This window comes from Oncorhynchus masou, chromosome 22, assembly GCF_036934945.1.
Source record: "Oncorhynchus masou masou isolate Uvic2021 chromosome 22, UVic_Omas_1.1, whole genome shotgun sequence".
NCBI lineage: Eukaryota > Metazoa > Chordata > Actinopteri > Salmoniformes > Salmonidae > Oncorhynchus > Oncorhynchus masou.
In genome coordinates this window covers 13570521-13590010 of record NC_088233.1, presented here as the reverse complement: position 1 = coordinate 13590010, position 19490 = coordinate 13570521, and the positions used below count along the sequence as shown (strand labels likewise).

General features: G+C 42.5%; 1 protein-coding gene across 1 annotated transcript in view; it reads right to left on the bottom strand.

Annotated features, from left to right (window-relative positions):
- The window catches only part of tmtc3 (transmembrane O-mannosyltransferase targeting cadherins 3), a 128825-nt gene that overhangs the window by 35951 nt on the left and 73384 nt on the right, over window positions 1–19490 (bottom strand). Inside the window, exons 8-11 of the mRNA XM_064929340.1 lie at window positions 12125–12273; window positions 10141–10261; window positions 9910–10021; window positions 6136–6239 (exon numbers count right to left, since the gene is read on the bottom strand). Of these exons, the coding sequence (XP_064785412.1) occupies window positions 6136–6239; window positions 9910–10021; window positions 10141–10261; window positions 12125–12273 (486 nt within the window). The remainder of the gene's footprint in view (window positions 1–6135; window positions 6240–9909; window positions 10022–10140; window positions 10262–12124; window positions 12274–19490) is intronic.

Below are 19490 nucleotides of genomic sequence, written 5' to 3'. Positions count from 1 at the left end.
GATGATTGAGTTGGAGGCGTGCGTGGCCACGCAGTCGTGGGTGAACAGGGAGTACAGGAGAGGGCTCAGAACGCACCCTTGTGGGGCCCCAGTGTTGAGGATCAGCGGGGAGGAGATGTTGTTACCTACCATCACCACCTGGGGGCGGCCCGTCAGGAAGTCCAGTACCCAGTTGCACAGGGCGGGGTCGAGACCCAGGGTCTCGAGCTTGATGACGAGCTTGGAGGGTACTATGGTGTTGAATGCCGAGCTGTAGTCGATGAACAGCATTCTCACATAGGTATTCCTCTTGTCCAGATGGGTTAGGGCAGTGTGCAGTGTGGTTGAGATTGCATAGTCTGTGGACCTATTTGAGCGGTAAGCAAATTGGAGTGGGTCTAGGGTGTCAGGTAGGGTGGATGTGATATGGTCCTTGACTAGTCTCTCAAAGCACTTCATGATGACGGAAGTGAGTGCTACGGGGCGGTAGTCGTTTAGCTAAGTTACCTTAGCTTTCTTGGGAACAGGAACAATGGTGGCCCTCTTGAAGCATGTGGGAACAGCAGACTGGTATAGGGATTGATTAAATATGTCCGTAAACACACCAGCCAGCTGGTCTGCGCATGCTCTGAGGGCGCGGCTGGGGATGCCGTCTGGGCCTGCAGCCTTGCGAGGGTTAACACGTTTAAATGTTTTACTCACCTCGGCTGCAGTGAAGGAGAGACCGCATTTTTCCGTTGCAGGCAGTGTCAGTGGCACTGTATTGTCCTCAAAGCGGGCAAAAAAGTTATTTAGTCTGCCTGGGAGCAAGACATCCTGGTCCGTGACTGGGCTGGATTTCTTCCTGCAGTCCGTGATTGACTGTAGACCCTGCCACATGCCACTTGTGTCTGAGCCGTTGAATTGGGATTCTACTTTGTCTCTGTACTGACGCTTAGCTTGTTTGATAGCCTTACGGAGGGAATAGCTGCATTGTTTGTATTCAGTCATGTTACCAGACACCTTGCCCTGATTGAAAGCAGTGGTTCGCGACAATTCTTATTGCTTTTAGCCGTACCCTTATTCTACTCCTCCTCTGTTCCTCTGGCGATGTAGAGGTGAATCCAGGCCCTGCAGTGCCTAGCTCCACTCCTATTTCCCAGGCGCTCTCTTTTGACAACTTCTGTAACCGTAATAGCCTTGGTTTCATGCATGTCAACATTAGAAGCCTCCTCCCTAAGTTTGTTCTATTCACTGCTTTAGCACACTCTGCCAACCCGGATGTTCGAGCTGTGTCTGAATCCTGGCTTAGGAAGACGACCAAAAATTCTGAAATTTTAATTCCAAACTACAACATTTTCAGACAAGATAGAACTGCCAAAGGGGGCGGTGTTGCAATCTACTGCAAAGATAGCCTGCAGAGTTTTGTCCTACTATCCAGGTCTGTACCCAAACAATTTGAACTTCTACTTTTAAAAATCCACCTCTCTAAAAACAAGTCTCTCACCGTTGCCGCCTGCTATAGACCACCCTCTGCCCCCAGCTGTGCTCTGGACACCATATGTGAACTGATTGCCCCCCATCTATCTTCAGAGCTCGTGCTGCTAGGCGACCTAAACTGGAACATGCTTAACACCCCAGCCATCCTACAATCTAAACTTGATGCCCTCAATCTCACACAAATTATCAATGAACCTACCAGGTACCTCCCCAAAGCCTTAAACACGGACACCCTCATAGATATCATCCTAACCAACTTGCCCTCTAAATACACCTCTGCTGTCTTCAACCAAGATCTCAGCGATCACTGCCTCATTGCCTGCATCCGTAATGGGTCAGCGGTCAAACGACCCCCACTCATCACTGTAAACCGCTCCCTGAAACACTTCAGCGAGCAGGCCTTTCTAATCAACCTGCCCGGGGTATCCTGGAAGGATATTGATCTCATCCCGTCAGTAGAGGATGCTTGGATATTTTTTTTAATGCCTTCCTAACCATCTTAAATAAACATGCCCCATTCAAGAAATTTTGAACCAGAAACAGATATAACCCTTGGTTCTCCCCAGACCTGACTGCCCTTAACCAACACAAAAACATCCTATGGCGTTCTGCATTAGCATCGAACAGCCCCCGTGATATGCAGCTGATCAGGGAAGCTAGAAACCATTATACACAGGCAATTGGAAAAGCCAAGGCTAGCTTTTTCAAGCAGAAATTTGCTTCCTGCAACACTAACTCAAAAAAGTTCTGGGACACTGTAAAGTCCATGGAGAATAAGAACACCTCCTCCCAGCTGCCCACTGCACTGAAGATAGGAAACACTGTCACCACTGATAAATCCACCATAATTGAGAATTTCAATAAGCATTTTTCTACGGCTGGCCATGCTTTCCACCTGGCTACTCCTACCCCGGTCAACAGCAATGCACCCTCCACAGCAACTCGCCCAAGCCTTCCCCATTTCTCCATCTCCCAAATCCGTTCAGCTGATGTTCTGAAAGAGCTGCAAAATCTGGACCCCTACAAATCAGCCGGGCTAGACAATCTGGACCCTTTCTTTCTAAAATTATCTGCCGAAATTGTTGCCACCCCTATTACTAGCCTGTTCAACCTCTCTTTCGTGTCGTCTGAGATTCCCAAAGATTGGAAAGCAGCTGCAGTCATCCCCCTCTTCAAAGGGGGGGACACTCTTGACCCAAACTGCTACAGACCTATATCTATCCTACCATGCCTTTCTAAAGGTCTTCGAAAGCCAAGTCAACAAACAGATTACCGACCATTTCGAATCTCACCATACCTTCTCTGCTATGCAATCTCTTTTCAGAGATGGTCATGGGTGCACCTCAGCCACGCTCAAGGTCCTAAACGATATCTTAACCGCCATCGATAAGAAACATTACTGTGCAGCCGTGTTCATTGATCTGGCCAAGGCTATCGACTCTGTCAATCACCACATCCTCATCGGCAGACTCGACAGCCTTGGTTTCTCAAATGATTGCCTCGCCTGGTTCACCAACTACTTCTCTGATAGAGTTCAGTGTGTGAAATCGGAGGGTCTGCTGTCCGGACCTCTGGCAGTCTCTATGGGGGTGCCACAGGGTTCAATTCTTGGACCGACTCTCTTCTCTGTATACATCAATGAGGTCGCTCTTGCTGCTGGTGAGTCTCTGAACCACCTCCACGCAGACAACACCATTCTGTATACTTCTGGCCCTTCTTTGGACACTGTGTTAACAACCCTCCAGGCAAGCTTCAATGCCATACAACTCTCCTTCCATGGCCTCCAATTGCTCTTAAATGCAAGTAAAACTAAATGCATGCTCTTCAACCGATCGCTACCCGCACCTGCCCGCCTGTCCAACATCACTACTCCGGACGGCTCTGAATAATTTTGCACGCCCAATTTTTCAGTTTTTGATTTGTTAAAAAAGTTTGAAATATCCAATAAATGTCGTTCCACTTCATGATTGTGTCCCACTTCATGATTGTGTCCCACTTGTTGTTGATTCTTCACAAAAAAATACAGTTTTATATCTTTATGTTTGAAGCCTGAAATGTGGCAAAAGGTCGCAAAGTTCAAGGGGGCCGAATACTTTCGCAAGGCACTGTACCCTTGTAAAACTGACCATCCTACCAATCCTTGACTTTGGCGATGTCATTTACAAAATAGCCTCCAATACCATACTCAACAAATTGGATGCAGTCTTTCACAGTGCAATCAGTTTTGTCACCAAAGCCCCATATACTACCCACCATTGCGACCTGTACACTCTCGTTGGCTGGCCCTCGATTCATACTCGTCGCCAAACCCACTGGCTCCATATCATCTACAAGACCCTGCTAGGTAAAGTCCCCCCTTATCTCAGCTCGCTGGTCACCATAGCATCTCCCACCTGTAGCACACGCTCCAGCAGGTATGTCTCTCTAGTCACCCCCAAAACCAATTCTTTCTTTGGCCGCCTCTCTTTCCAGTTCTCTGCTGCCAATGACTGGAACGATCTACAAAAAGCACTGAAACTGGAAACACATATCTCCCTCACTAGCTTTAAGCACCAACTGTCAGAGCAGCTCACAGATTACTGCACCTGTACATAGCCCACCTATATTTTAGCCCAAACAACTACCTCTTTCCCTACTGTATTTAATTTATTTATTTATTTTGCTCCTTTGCACCCCATTATTTTTATTTCTACTTTGCACATTCCTCCATTGCAAATCTACCATTCCAGTGTTTTACTTGCTATATTGTATTTACTTTACAACCATAGCCTTTTTTTGCCTTTACCTCCCTTATCTCACCTCATTTGCTCACATTGTATATAGACTTGTTTATACTGTATTATTGACTGTATGTTTGTTTTACTCCATGTGTAACTCTGTGTTCGTTGTATGTGTCCAACTGCTTTGCTTTATCCTGGCCAGGTCGCAATTGTAAATGAGAACTTGTTCTCAACTTGCCTACCTGGTTAAATAAAGGTGAAATAAAATAAATAAATAAATAAAAAATCAGTGTACACTTCCTCCATCAACAAGATCACAGAGGCTTATCAAACACGTACTAAAGCACCATATCGTTAGTATCATTCCATGGGGTTGTCGGTCGTTGGATTCCCAGACATAAGTGGAAATCTGGATATAAATAGTTAACTTATTTGGAAACCCAATAAATAAGAGCTATGATCAACATAAGTGTTCTGTATCTAAGTGATTATCATTGGGCCCCACGCGGATATCCTGTTCAGGATCGTCAGCATGGGGCCATGGATACATGATAGCCATAGCCGCCTGCGTGCTTTAGCTGAAAAACCTCTTCAAAAGATACAACAAGGCCTCGCCTGTACTGTTTTGTGACGCTAATATTAAAGAAATCAGCCCCGCTGCTGATTCACAAAATTGCAATTTGTTTTCAAAGCTGACCCATCGCAAGGGTAGTACAGATCAAATAAGTTTCCATAAATACTTTTTTTTTTTTTACAAGTAGATTGGATCACCAAACTCGTTTCATGTTAATTTTTCACGAATGATAGAATAGTGGGAACTGGGCAGTTACAGAAAGACAGTAAAGAGGCACAGACAGAATGGCCGAGACAGGGCTTGAAGTCTGGAGTTGGCAGCGCTACCGGTAGGCCATTTCCTTATTTGACTTAATTCCTGAGATAAACAACTTTTAGGGATGGGGTAGGAAATCAGGTCAGCCTCCCATTGATCTCTAAGAACATAAACTAATCATAACAGAGGCGACAGAGCTGTATGTCTTAGCATTATTTTTTATTTACCTTTATTTAACTAGGCAAGTCAGTTAAGAACAAATACTTATTTTCAATAATGGCCTAGGAATAGTGGGTTAACTGCATTGTTCAGGGGCAGAACAACAGATGTTTTACCTTGACAGCTCGGGGATTCGATCTTGCAACCTTTCAGTTTACTAGTCCAACGCTCTAAACACTAGGCTACGCTAAGAATTTGTTCTTGACTTGACTATTTAAATAAAGGTTAAATAAAATAAAGGTGAGCATGGCCTAAGACTATTAAACTGACATTTTTTTTATCAAGTCCTCAAGAGACCTTTAACTGATGATCAACTATCTGCAAAGTGAAGAAGTGCCCCTTTAGTTGATGTCACTCCTGAGATGGAGGTTTGGGTAGGAAGTCAGATTGGCCTTCTAATAAACATCATAAACTCATTAACATACCAGAGGTAAATTACTTGCAATGCTTAACATTAGACAGCTAAACATGATTTAATGACTAAAAAGCAATCAATTCATGCCAAAGGTAGGCTTTTCAAAAGGCAGGGGTCCTCAGGTGCTCCTTTAAGATTATCCTTGTGCTCAATGATCTATCAAGCTTTGACAGGACGACATTGTAAATTAGAATTTGTTCATAACTGACTTGTCTGGATAAATAAAAGGGTTAAATAAATCATATAAATACAAAAGGGTGAATGCAGCTGACAACACAGAAAACACAACACGTAGAGGGATTTGGTTTAAAATCCTGGCCCTGGCACAATGAACAACACTGTTCCTCCCACTCGCTGCTGTTACCTCGCAGCTACCGATTCCTCTCGTCGTCATGTCCTTCAAAGAATGATGAAGGTGAAACAGTGGGAATAACAAACATGACTGATGTTTTCCCTCTTAAATACACCTGGGTGTGTGTGGCCTTGTCACATACCTGTGGCATGAGGGATTTGGCAACCAGGTAGGCGTCCTCAGCCTCCTTGGACTTATTCAGGTTCTTGTAGGTCCTTCCCACATTCATATGGGCTCCAATGTCATCTGCAGGGACATGCCACAGGAGAAGGCACATGGGTTAGGAAAGACAATTTCGCAGGGATATCAAGCCTGCGTGGGGATTAGGGATTAGGAGCATATGCAAAGGCAGTCAGGTGGTGGCTTGGCTGGACACTGGCAGTACATCTGATCTGATGGAGTTTAGCGGAACATTGTGTGTGCCAATTGGCACCCTACATTCAATATAGTGCACTACTTGTGGAATGCATCCATTCAATAGGACCACATAATACAGCTCTAATGTGGCGGCGGGTGGCTGTGGGGTTTAGGGTTTAACGAGCGGAGCAGCTTGTATGAGGCATTGACATGATTAAGATTGCCAACGCTACAGGGATGTCACAGGATATTTCATTAGGTTCAAATTGGCATTTAGATTAAGTATTTGCAAACTATACAGCCCTGTGAAAAAGTATTTGCCCCCTTTCTAATTTTCTCTAGCATATTTTTGATAATGAATGTTATCAGATCTTTAACCAGCACCCAATGTTCGATAAAGGAAACCTGAGTGAACAAATAACACAACAATCATATACTTATTTAACCTATTTCATAAACGAAGTTATGCAACATCCAATGCTCGTGTGAAAAAGTAACTGCCCCCTTACACTCAATAACTGGTTGTGCCACTTTTAGCTGCAATGACTGCAACCAAATGCTTCCTGTAGTTGTTGATCAGTCTCAAATTGCTTTTTGGCAAACTTGAATCAACTTTTTGGATGACATGGGGCGGCAGGGTAGCCTAGTGGTTCTGTTGTTCTGCCCCTGAACAGGCAGTTAACCCACTGTTCCTTGGCCGTCATTGAAAATAAGAATTTGTTCTTAACTGACTTGCCTAGTTAAATAAAGGTACAATTTAAAAATTAAAATTACGCATGGCAAAATACAAACACTGCATTCCACAGTAAGAATCTCATACCAACGGTAAAGCATGATGGTGGTACTGTGATGGCTTGGTGATGCTTTGCTGCCTCAGGACCTGGATGACTTGCCTTAATAGAAGGAACCATGATTTCTGCTCTGTATCAGAGAATTCTACAGGAGAATGTCAGGCCATTCGTCTGTGTGCTGAAGCTGAAGCGCAGCTGGGTCATGCAGCAAGACAATGATCCAAAACACACAAACAAGTCTACATGAAAATGGCTAAAAAGCAACAAATTTGAAATTTTTAAATGGTCTAGTCAAAGACCAGACCAAATCCCAATTGAGATGTTGTGGCAGGACTTAAGATGAGCAGTCCATGCTTGAAACCGCACAAATGTAGCTGAGTTAAATCAGTTCTGCATGCAAGAGTTGGTCAGAATTCCTCCACAGCGATAAGAGACTGTTCAACTACAGGAAGCATTTGGTTGCAGTCATTGCAGCTAAAGGTGGTACAACCAGTTATTGAGTGCAAGGGGGTCATTCCTTTTTCACACAGGGAAATTGGGTGCTGCATAACTTTAATTAAATAAAATAAGTATACTTTTTTGTGTTATTTGTAAACTCGGGTTCACTCATCTAATATTACGTTTTGGTTGAAGATCTGATGACATTCAGAATCAAAAATAGAGAAAATCTGAAACCGGGGGCAAATATTTTTTCACGGCACTGTACAAGAGAAGTGTATATAGAAAGTGTGAAAAATCATGTTTAATTCTATAGAACCTAATAACGTAATTGTGTAGGCGTGGAACCTTGGAGTGGATGGTGACAGGTCTCAAGTTCAAATTACTTTTGTGTTCCTTGTAAAAAACTAAAAAACAACAGCTTCCTTGTAAGAAACCCAAAACAATTGCCTTCTGGGAACCAGCAGACTGGAGTGAAGTGTTCAACACTACCTGGCATGATGACTCCTTGTTGTCCACCTGGCCGTGTTCTGCTCCAGTTTCAACTGGACTTTTATCTCCCTCACCAACTTCAAACATCTGCCATCTGAGCAGCTAACTGATCGCTGCAGCTGTACATAGTCTATCGGCAAATAGCCCACCCATTTTTACCTACCTCATCCCCATACTGTTTTTATTTATGTACTTTTCTGCTCTTTTGCACACCAATATCTCTACCTGTAAATGACCATCTGATCATTTATCACTCCAGTGTTAATCTGCAAAATTGTAATTATTCGCCTCCCTCCTCATGCCTTTTCACACAATGTATATAGACTCCCTTTTTTTCTTTCCTACTGTGTTATTGACTTGTTAATTGTTTACCCCATGTGTAACTCTGTGTTGTCTGTTCACACTGCTATGCTTTATCTTGGCCAGGTCGCAGTTGCAAATGAGAACTTGTTCTCAACTAGCCTACCTGGTTAAATAAAGGTGAAATAAAAAAATAAAAAACTGTTCTGCCTGCGGCTATGGAACCCTGACCTGTTCACTGTGATTACTATTATTTGACCATGCTGGTCATTTATGAACATTTGAACATCTTGGCCATGTTCTGTTATAAACTCCACCTTGCACAGCCAGAAGAGGACTGGCCACCCCTCATAGCCTGGTTCCTCTCTAGGTTTCTTCCTAGGTTTTGGCCTTTCTAGGGAGTTTTTCCTAGCCACCGTGCTTCTACACCTGCATTTCTTGCTGTTTGGGGTATTAGGGTGGGTTTCTGTACAGCACTTTGATATATCAGCTGATGTAAGAAGGGCTATATAAATGCATTTGATTTGATCATCATGGTTATGACAAGCAGACTGATGCTGAAAGATTAGAAAAAGCAGGAAATTCTGATCGGGTTAATGTGCTTACAGAGATAATCTATGGAAACTATTGAGGGATGAAACTTCGCAAATATTTATATCTCAACCAAGTTTCCTGCTCAATGACACGACCAGTATGTACATGACATGTTGGTAGAGAGGGCTTACCTGGTAGTTTACATAGGGCAACACAATGAGTAAAAATAGATTAACCTACCAGTATATTATTATTTTTCCTCTGCCTGCACTGTCACAGAAGTGAAGTTCTATGAGGACAGCCAAGTCATAACGTCTTAGTTCTACTAAAGTTAACCATATCACACGCTAACTTGTATGGCAGTCAGCCCTGTCACCCTGTAGGGGAGAGTGGGATAAGTTGAGCCAAAGGGTTTTTGTTGTGTAGTTAGATTAACAGCTCTCTCCACATAAACTGACGGGAGGATTCATGAACACCTCTCCTCAGCCAGCAATAACATCTTACTGAACAATTCTTGGATCTGTCCCAAATTGCAACCGGTTCCCTCGATGGTGCACAACTTTTGACCATAGTCCTTTGAACTATATGGGCGAAAAGGGTGCTATTTGGAACAAATCCCTCATCTTAAAGAAATTCAACTCCTTTTTCTTCTCCAACATAAAAATATACTATCTGTAGCTGTATAAGTGATTAGCAAGGCTTTGCGTGATTCAATTAAAATATGACTGTTCTAGAGGAGCTCAGATAATAAGTTCCTTTTCACACAAGTACATCACAATACAAGTACTTTACATTACAATGTGCGTACTTCACATAACAATGCAAGTCATGTGCATTATAATGCAACTAATTTACATTACAAGTACTTTAAACATTGTTTTTCATAATAACACCATTGAGCAGACTCAATTATATTATATTGATCAGAATATTGCTATCTTGTCATCGTCTCATCTTCAACCACAGCCTTGAAGCCCACCAGAAAATAATGGGAGATGTCTTACCTGGTTGGACCCGGGTGGCCTGAAGGAAATATCTTAGAGCTTTTTCGTAATTGTTTTGATTTTCCAGAGCATGACCAACATTATTCCATAGCTTGGCGTTGTTCTTGTTGACCTGAGGGGAGACAAGGCAATCAATCGAAGAAAAAAAACGGAGGAAAAACGAACGAGGAGAACAATCTTGGTGAGTTTATTGTAAGTTAGGCCAAGAATGAGGAGATGTGGACGACATACTTTTAGGGCTGAGGTAAACAGTGTATATTCAGATTCCCAGTCCCAGTTTCTGTTGAAGGTCTTGACTGCGTGTGTGGCGAGGAGGACTCCAATCATCAGCCAGGAGATCTTCCTCAAGTGTCTGGTCAATTGAGAAAGAAAAAAGAAAAATGGTGATTCTGTTAAAATACTGTAAAAGACAATAGAAAGCACAAAAAATACCCCACTCAAATTGATAAATGGTGTCTATTGAATTGTGGCTACAGACACTGACGGCTGGTTTCCTGGACACAGATTAAGCATTGTCATGGATGATTGAAAGTGCTTATTTTTATTGTATTATTTCACCTTTATTTAACCAGGTAGGCTAGTTGAGAACAAGTTCTCATTTGCAACTGCGACCTGGCCAAGATAAAGCAAAGCAGTTCGACACATACAACAACAGAGTTACACATGGAATAAAAAAAACATACAGTCAATAATACAGTAGAAAAGGTCTATATACAGTGTGTGCAAATGAGGTAAGATAAGGATAAGAGCTAAGATAAGGGAGGTAAGCCAATAAATAGGCCATGGTGGGGAAGTAATTACAATTTAGCAATTAAACACTGGATTGGTAGATGTGCAGAAGATAAATGTGCAAGCAGATACTGGGGTGCAAAGGAGCAAGATAAATAAATAGAGTATGGGGCTGAGGTAGTTGGATGGGCTATTTGCAGATGGGCTATGTACAGGTGCAGTGATCTGTGAACTGCTCTGACAGCTGGTGCTTTAAGCTCGGGAGATATGCGTGTCTCCAGCTGATTTTTGCAGTTCATTCCAGTCATTGGCAGCAGAGAACTGGAAGGAAAGGCGGCCAAAGAGGAATTGGCTTTGGGGGTGACCAGTGAGATATACCTGCTGGAGTGCGTGGTACGGGTGGGTGCTACTATGGTGACCAGTGAGCTGAGATAGATAACCTGGAGATAACATGGGGTTTGGCGACGTGTATGAAGCGAGGGCCAGCCAACGAGAGAGTACAGTTCGCAGTGGTGGGTAGTGTTTGGGGCTTTGGTGACAAAACAGATGGCACTGTGATATACTGCATCCAATTTGTTGAGTAGAGTGTTGGAGGCTATTTTGTAAATTACATCGCTGAAGTCGAGGATCGGTTAGGATGGTCAGTTTTACGAGGGTATGTTTAGCAGCATGAGTGAAGGATGCTTTGTTGCGAAATAGGAAGCCAATTCTAGATTTAATTTTGGATTGGAGATGCTTAATGTGAGTCTGGAAAAATAGTTTACAGTCTAACCAGACACCTAGGTATTTGTAGTTGTCCACATATTCTGTCAGAACCGTCTAGAATAGTGATGCTGGGTGGGTGGGCAAGTGCGGGCAGCGATCAGTTGAAGAGCATGCATTTAGTTTGTCTTGCATTTAAGAGCAGTTGGAGGCCACGGAAGGAGAGTTGCATGACATTGAAGCTCGTCTGGAGAATAGTTAACACAGTGTCCAAAGAAGGGCCAGAAGTATAGAGAATAGTGTTGTCTGCATAGAGGTGGATCAGAGAATCACCAGCAGCAAGAGAGACATTGATGTATACAGAGAAGAGAGTCGGCCCAAGAATTGAACCCTGCGGCACCCCATATTCTGCCAGAGGGTAGTTGGTGAACCAGGCGAGGCAATCATTTGAGAAACCAAGGCTGTTTAGTCTGCCGATAAGAAATGTGGTGATTGACAGAGTCGAATGCCTTGGCCAGTTCGATGAAAAGTTCTTAGTCCAACACTAGGTTTATTATCTGTGTCCGTAAACCATCCTTGAGAGTGGTCCATTTTTAAAGCACTTATTTTATGCTTGGGAGACATTTATTACCCCATTACACTCCATGCGAGTAAGTGTTGGAAGGGAACTACTATCTCCAAATGGTACCAGATTTGTTTGTGCCGTCTTGCCAACTCCTTTGGTCATTGTTGGAAAGACCACACAAACAGATCTGGGAAGCAGGCTAACTACAGTAATACTCACCTCTTATGGGAAACAATCCTGAAGCCATGTGCCACGAGGACACAGAATCCCATACTGGGCACATAGAGTACCCTCTCTGCCACCACAAAGCCCACAGGGAAGAAGAGGTTGGATGCTGGGATGAAGGGGAGAACAATCAAAGACAGGGCCTGGAGAAGAAGGAAGAGGAGGAATACAACCTTGAATGAGCCTACTTAAATACACTTATTGTTGTATTTTAAGATGTTCTTCTTATGAGTGCACTGGCACAGAGCAATGGGTTAACATAGATTTCAGCTGTTTGGAAACTCAGTATATACACAGCACAGAGTAAACACACCATATCAGTTTAAGACTTTCCCTTACATGTTAGCATATCTACATGATAAATATGGCAAGATAGTTATGTGACCAATTCAGGCTGATGGGAGGACACCAGGATAAACATGTTAGGAGTTACTTATCACTTCACACACCATATCAGTAGAGCACTCTAAATGAAAGATTAAGCAAGGTAGAACTTTCCCAGCGTGCATGTGACTCAATTCCTTCTCTCTTATCTGTTGCAATTACAGAGTCATTTTTGGAGGAATTACAGTTTTAAAGCTTTGTACTGGTTGTGAACTAGGGAGGCAAACGAAGGTATAGAAAATAACTTGGCAGGGAATGCAACGCACGTTATGTTACTTTTATTGCCTTACAAAAAATAAAGAAGAAATGCTAATCCAGATTTAACAGAAGCACAGCAGTAGCATAGTAGTTAGGATTTACTATTGAGGCCTAGTCTAAGCCTTGAGGAAACAGAGGAGTAGGTGTGAAGTATGGAACTCAATGACTGTCGTGTTGAGTTCAGCAGTTTAAACTGAGATTGTGTGACTGTGAAATCCAGCAGTGTGCTGTGGTAAATTCTTAGTTCACGAGTTTTGTCAAACATAACGTCTGTAAGCTGTTTACCTGCTTGCAATATGATTTTAAGTGGCCCTCATTTGACACCTCAAAAACTAGCCTGTCAGATTATTCAAAAATAATATTTGATGTTGGAGAAGTACAAAAGGCCAAATGCTGTTCACAATGAAGCAATTGCTTCAGTGGACTCAGAACTTGTCACGGAGCTTTGAATTATGAGTTTGTAGAGGATTACGCCTATATTAGGATAAAACTGTAAAATAACAAATGTTCTATTGTGGTACAGTTTCAGACACAACCCAATAAGGCTGAGCCAAAATCACGCCCTTCATTTACCGATGAAGGTCAATTGCACAACTTTATAACCAGTTATTATGCTGTTACTATATATGCACTTCTGTACGATTTTATACACATCTTGTTTTTCTATTATTTTGATGTAAGCCTATTGCAGTGGTTGGTGATTTTCTTGCCACCCAAAAACTTTTTTCTTGTAAAAAAAATAACAATTTTAATTCAATGTAATTCAAGGTATGAAATTGTTCTTTTCAAAAACAAATCTCTTTTTAGACATAGTTCTGGTCAATTTACAGTGTACAAATTATTAGAATTATGTTCCGGCCCACTGACCATGAGCTCCAACAAAAATCATCCCGCGGCTGAATCTAGTTGCCAACCTCTGGCCTATTGGAACTAATAAAAAGTATGACGTTGACAAGTAATTCACAACATATTCTTCAAGTTCCCCATGCTCCAGTCCGGCAGGCGGTACCCGGTGCATCAAGGCTCAGACAAAAATACTTCTAAACAGCTTCTATCCCCTGGCCATAAGGCTGTTAAATGGCTATCAACTACCGCTCTCCCGTTCCCACAGACTATCCACACGGATTCTGTCCCCATCCACAGGTATCTACCCACACCGATACAATCTACTCTGCAGCTAAAATGATTATTGATTAGTATTACTCCATTAAACTGCTGCTCTTTAATTATTGATTGCTATTATAACATTAGTATTTATCCTGCTACTGGTCACAATTCCTCCCGTTTACATGGATATACACTGCTCAAAAAAATAAAGGGAACACTAAAATAACATATCCTGGATCTGAATGAATGAATGAAATATTCTTATTAAATACTTTTTTCTTTACATAGTTGAATTTGCTGACAACAATAATCACACAAATTATCAATGGAAATCAAATTTATCAACCCATGGATGTCTGGATTTGGAGTCACACTTCTGTGAAATCAAACTGTCCACTTAGGAAGCAACACTGATTTACAATAAATTTCACATGCTGTTGTGCAAATGGAATAGACAACAGGTGGAAATTATAGGCAATTAGCAAGACACCCCCGATAAAGGAGTGGGCCTGCAGGTGGTGACCACAGACCACTTCTCAGTTCCTATGCTTCCTGGCTGATGTTTTGGTCACTTTTGAATGCTGGCGTTGCTTTCACTCTAGTGGTAGCATGAGACGGAGTCTACAACTCACACAATTGGCTCAGGTAGTGCAGCTCATCCAGGATGGCACATCAATGCGAGCTGTGTCAAGAAGGTTTGCTGTGTCTGTCAGCATAGTGTCCAGAGCATGGAGGCGCTACCAGGAGACAGCCCAGTACATCAGGAGACGTGGAGGAGGCCGTAGGAGGGCAACAACCCAGCAGCAGGACCGCTACCTCCGCCTTTGTGCAAGGAGGAGCACTGTCAGAGCCCTGCAAAATGACCTCCAGCAGGCCACAAATGAGCACGTGTCTGCTCAAACGGTCAGAAACAGACTCCATGAGGGTGGTATGAGGGCCCGACGTCCACAGGTGGGGGTTGTGCTTACAGCCCAACACCGTGCAGGACGTTTGGCATTTGCCAGAGAACACCAAGATTGGCAAATTCGCCACTGGCGCCCTGTGCTCTTCACAGATGAAAGCAGGTTCACATGTGACAGATGTGACAGTCTGGAGACACCGTGGAGAACGTTCTGCTGCCTGCAACATCCTCCAGCATGACCGGTTTGGCGGTGGGTCAGTCATGGTGTGGGGTGGCCGCACAGCCCTCCATGTGCTCGCCAGAGGTAGCCTGACTGCCATTAGGTACCGAGATGAGATCCTCAGACCCCTTGTGAGACCATATGCTGGTGCGGTTGGCCCTGGGTTCCTACTAATGCAAGACAATTCTAGACCTCATATGGCTGGAGTGTGTCAGCAGTTCCTGCAAGAGGAAGGCATTGATGTTATGGACTAGCCCGCCCGTTCCCCAGACCTGAATCCAATTGAGCACATCTGGGACATCATGTCTCGCTCCATCCACCAACGCCACGTTGCACCAAAGACTGTCCAGGAGTTGGCGGATGCTTTAGTCCAGGGAGGGGAGGAGATCCCTCAGGAGCATGCCCAGGCGTTGTAGGGAGGTCATACAGGCACGTGGTTGCCACACACACTACTGAGCCTCATTTTGACTTGTTTTAAGGACATTACATCAAAGTTGGATCAGCCTGTAGTGTGGTTTTCCACTTTAATTTTGAGTGTGACTCCAAATCCAGACCTCCATGGGTTGATACATTTGATTTCCATTGATCATTTTTGTGTGATTTTGTTGTCAGCACATTCAACTATGCAACGAAAAATATATTTAATAAGAATATTTCATTCATTCAGATCTAGGTTGTGTTATTTTAGTGTTTCCTTAATTTTTTGAGCAGTGTACATTTGACTAGTCATGCTTATCAGTCTGTAGGTTAATTGGCATAATTTGGGGAAATTAAATTGCCGCATGTTTAAGAGATAAGATACAGTGCCTTGCGAAAGTATTCGGCCCCCTTGAACTTTGTGACCTTTTGCCACATTTCAGGCTTCAAACATAAAGATATAAAACTGTATTTTTTTGTGAAGAATCAACAACAAGTGGGACACAATCACGAAGTGGAACGACATTTATTGGATATTTCAAACTTTTTTAACAAATCAAAAACTGAAAAATTGGGCGTGCAAAATTATTCTGCCCCTTTACTTTCAGTGCAGCAAAACTCTCTCCAGAAGTTCAGCGAGGATCTCTGAATGATCCAATGTTGACCTAAATGACTAATGATGATAAATACAATCCACCTGTGTGTAATCAAGTCTCCGTATAAATGCACCTGCACTGTGATAGTCTCAGAGGTCCGTTAAATGCGCAGAGAGCATCATGAAGAACAATGAACACACCAGCAGGTCCGAGATACTGTTGTGAAGAAGTTTAAAGCCGGATTTGGACACAAAAAGATTTCCCAAGCTTTAAACATCCCAAGGAGCACTGTGCAAGCGATAATATTGAAATGGAAGGAGTATCAGACCACTGCAAATCTACCAAGACCTGGCCGTCCCTCTAAACTTTCAGCTCATACAAGGAGAAGACTGATCAGAGATGCAGCCAAGAGGCCCATGATCACTCTGGATGAACTGCAGAGATCTACAGCTGAGGTGGGAGACTCTGTCCATAGGACAACAATCAGTCATATATTGCACAAATCTGGCCTTTATGGAAGAGTGGCAAGAAGAAAGCCATTTCTTTAAAGATATCCATAAAAAGTGTCCTTTAAAGTTTGCCACAAGACACCTGGGAGACACACCAAACATGTGGAAGATGGTGCTCTGGTCAGATGAAACCAAAATTTAACTTTTTGGCAACAATGCAAAACCGTAAAAGCAACACAGCTCATCACTCTGAACACACCATCCCCACTGTCAAACATGGTGGTGGCAGCATCATGGTTTGGGCCTGCTTTTCTTCAGCAGGGACAGGGAAGATGGTTAAAATTGATGGGAAGATGGAGCCAAATACAGGACCATTCTGGAAGAAAACCTGATGGAGTCTGCAAAAGACCTGAGACTGGGATGGAGATTTGTCTTCCAACAAGACAATGATCCAAAACATAAAGCAAAATCTACAATGGAATGGTTCAAAAATAAACATATCCAGGTGTTAGAATGGCCAAGTCAAAGTCCAGACCTGAATCCAATCGAGAATCTGTGGAAAGAACTGAAAACTGCTGTTCACAAATGTTCTCCATCCAACCTCACTGAGCTCGAGCTGTTTTGCAAGGAGGAATTGGAAAAAATTTCAGTCTCTCGATGTGCAAAACTGATAGAGACATACCCCAAGCGACTTACAGCTGTAATCTCAGCAAAAGGTGGAGCTACAAAGTATTAACTTAAGGGGGCTGAATAATTTTGCACGCCCAATTTTTCAGTTTTCGATTTGTTAAAAAAGTTTGAAATATCCAATAAATGTCGTTCCACTTCATGATTGTGTCCCACTTGTTGTTGATTCTTCACAAAAAAATACAGTTTTATATCTTTATGTTTGAAGCCTGAAATGTGGCAAAAGGTCGCAAAGTTCAAGGGGGCCGAATACTTTCGCAAGGCACTGTATATAAAGCATATACTATCACGCACATACAGCATACAGATACAGAGACTTTGAGCAGAAAATATGTCAGACAGCGCGAGAGCTGCTGCTACAGCATCTCAAATGGCAACAGAAGGCAAACTTCATCAGCATGACACACACCACTTTGCAATGAGCTGGAGGCTATGCATTTAGAAAAAATATACTTAATTGTTTGAAACCTGAACGTTCTAATACATATGAGGCATGTCTTACCTTGCATCAAAGTAGCCTATTAGACCTCCTCTCTTTCTAAATCTCAAACTGACATTTTGTCCACTTAAAACCGCTGGCATTTGCGGAGCCCTTTTGACAAAGGTGTTTTCACGCTAATTGCATTATGGAAGGAACATCATTGCTGTGCTTATAATGTGAAGAAAAAAACAGTTCATCAAAATGTTAAACTAAACATTGAAATGTTGCATCAGACTCATTGCTTTTTAACATACACAGTATATATGCGACTCGTTTCAAGAAACTAGGCGTATGTCGCAAGTCACTACTTCACAGGAGAGGCATTTTAAATATTTTTGGGGGCAGAAATGCCTTCTGGAACATGTGAACTTTCATGTGCTTTAATAACAAACTTGTTTTCCATCCATAAATAAGAATAAAATTGTTAAAATTACGAGCATAATTGGTTTAGCCACGGAAAAAGCCAGGAAACTTCCCGCTAGCCATGATTGGCTGAGATAATGGATGGGCTGGACATGACGGGAGATGGGTTTGGATTGGTCTGCCATGTAGCATGCTTCCATTTTAAAGGTGAGCTGTTCAGTATGTGTTCACAATCCTTTCTACCGCACCATTTTTGAAAGATATAACAGCCATCGAGAACCACAAACGTTTTGCTACTTTTCTCAACAACGATTCCCTGAATTTAGCAGAAGCGTATATCAACAGATCAGTTGGAAAATGTGATGGGCCAGTTTCTGCACACGTCACGGTCAGTGTGAACCGGAGTGACTTGACATAACGGTGGCCAAACAAGATGTAGCTCCAACGAGTTAAATGGTTCCAGTCTGCCGTGAAGCGTTCATCCATGTATACGGTTAAGAGTCTAGCTACATGTTCAGATATAACTTTCTAATTTTGTCAGGTCATTTTTTTGCAAGTTAAAGTGTACTGTTAGTTAGCTGCAAACGTTAGCTTGCTGGCTCTCTAGCTAACGTTACGTGAATGATCTCTGTACTAATATTATTTGAATAAGAAATCCATTTGCATTGCTCCTTATAGCCTAATGTTAGCAAGCTAACATTGAACCTAGTTTGTTAGCTTTAGCTACTTGCAGATTCATATTACAGCTATGACAATGTTTGTATTGGTAGTAGTATGAGTTGGGATTATGCCGGTTCATTGTTTAGCTAGCAAGCTACATGTCTAAACAAAATACTTCATTTCGGCCATATTATTACATGACCCATCTAATTTAATTAAGATGTTTCTGTGTACGTGTCTTGACAATAGTGACCCATCCACTTAGCTAGATGTGGCTGGGGGTGGTTATAGCATTTCCTTCACATGGCCCATCAATTTAGACAAGTGTGTCTGATTAACATCATCTAATAATGATAAAATATTTATACAATTTGTTTATCTGGAGACTTTCTGTTTTTGATATTGGTACTATGCAAGTAACCACTTCACTGTACTGTTTACACCTTCTGTATCCTGTGCATGTGACAAACGTAGATTTTATTTGACAAAGCGTGTGTTTACCACATGGACTCACGTGAATCCTTAAAGAAATGGGTGGGGCTAAGGCTTAAGAGGGTGTGAACGATGCTGAATGGGTGTAGACAAAGAGCTACGCGGTATGTGTTACAAAACATTCAAGGGCCATTTTCTCAAAAGCAGTATATGATAACATTTCCTAGCTCTTAGTCTCTACTTTTGTCCAATATAAAAAAAACACCAAATTGTGATACTTAAGACCGAATCGAGGCGGTCTGTCACATATACAAAAGACACCCCTTCAAATGAGCGTATTCGGCTATTTCAGCCACACCGGTTGCAGACGTATATGAAATCGAGCACACAGACATGGAATCTCCA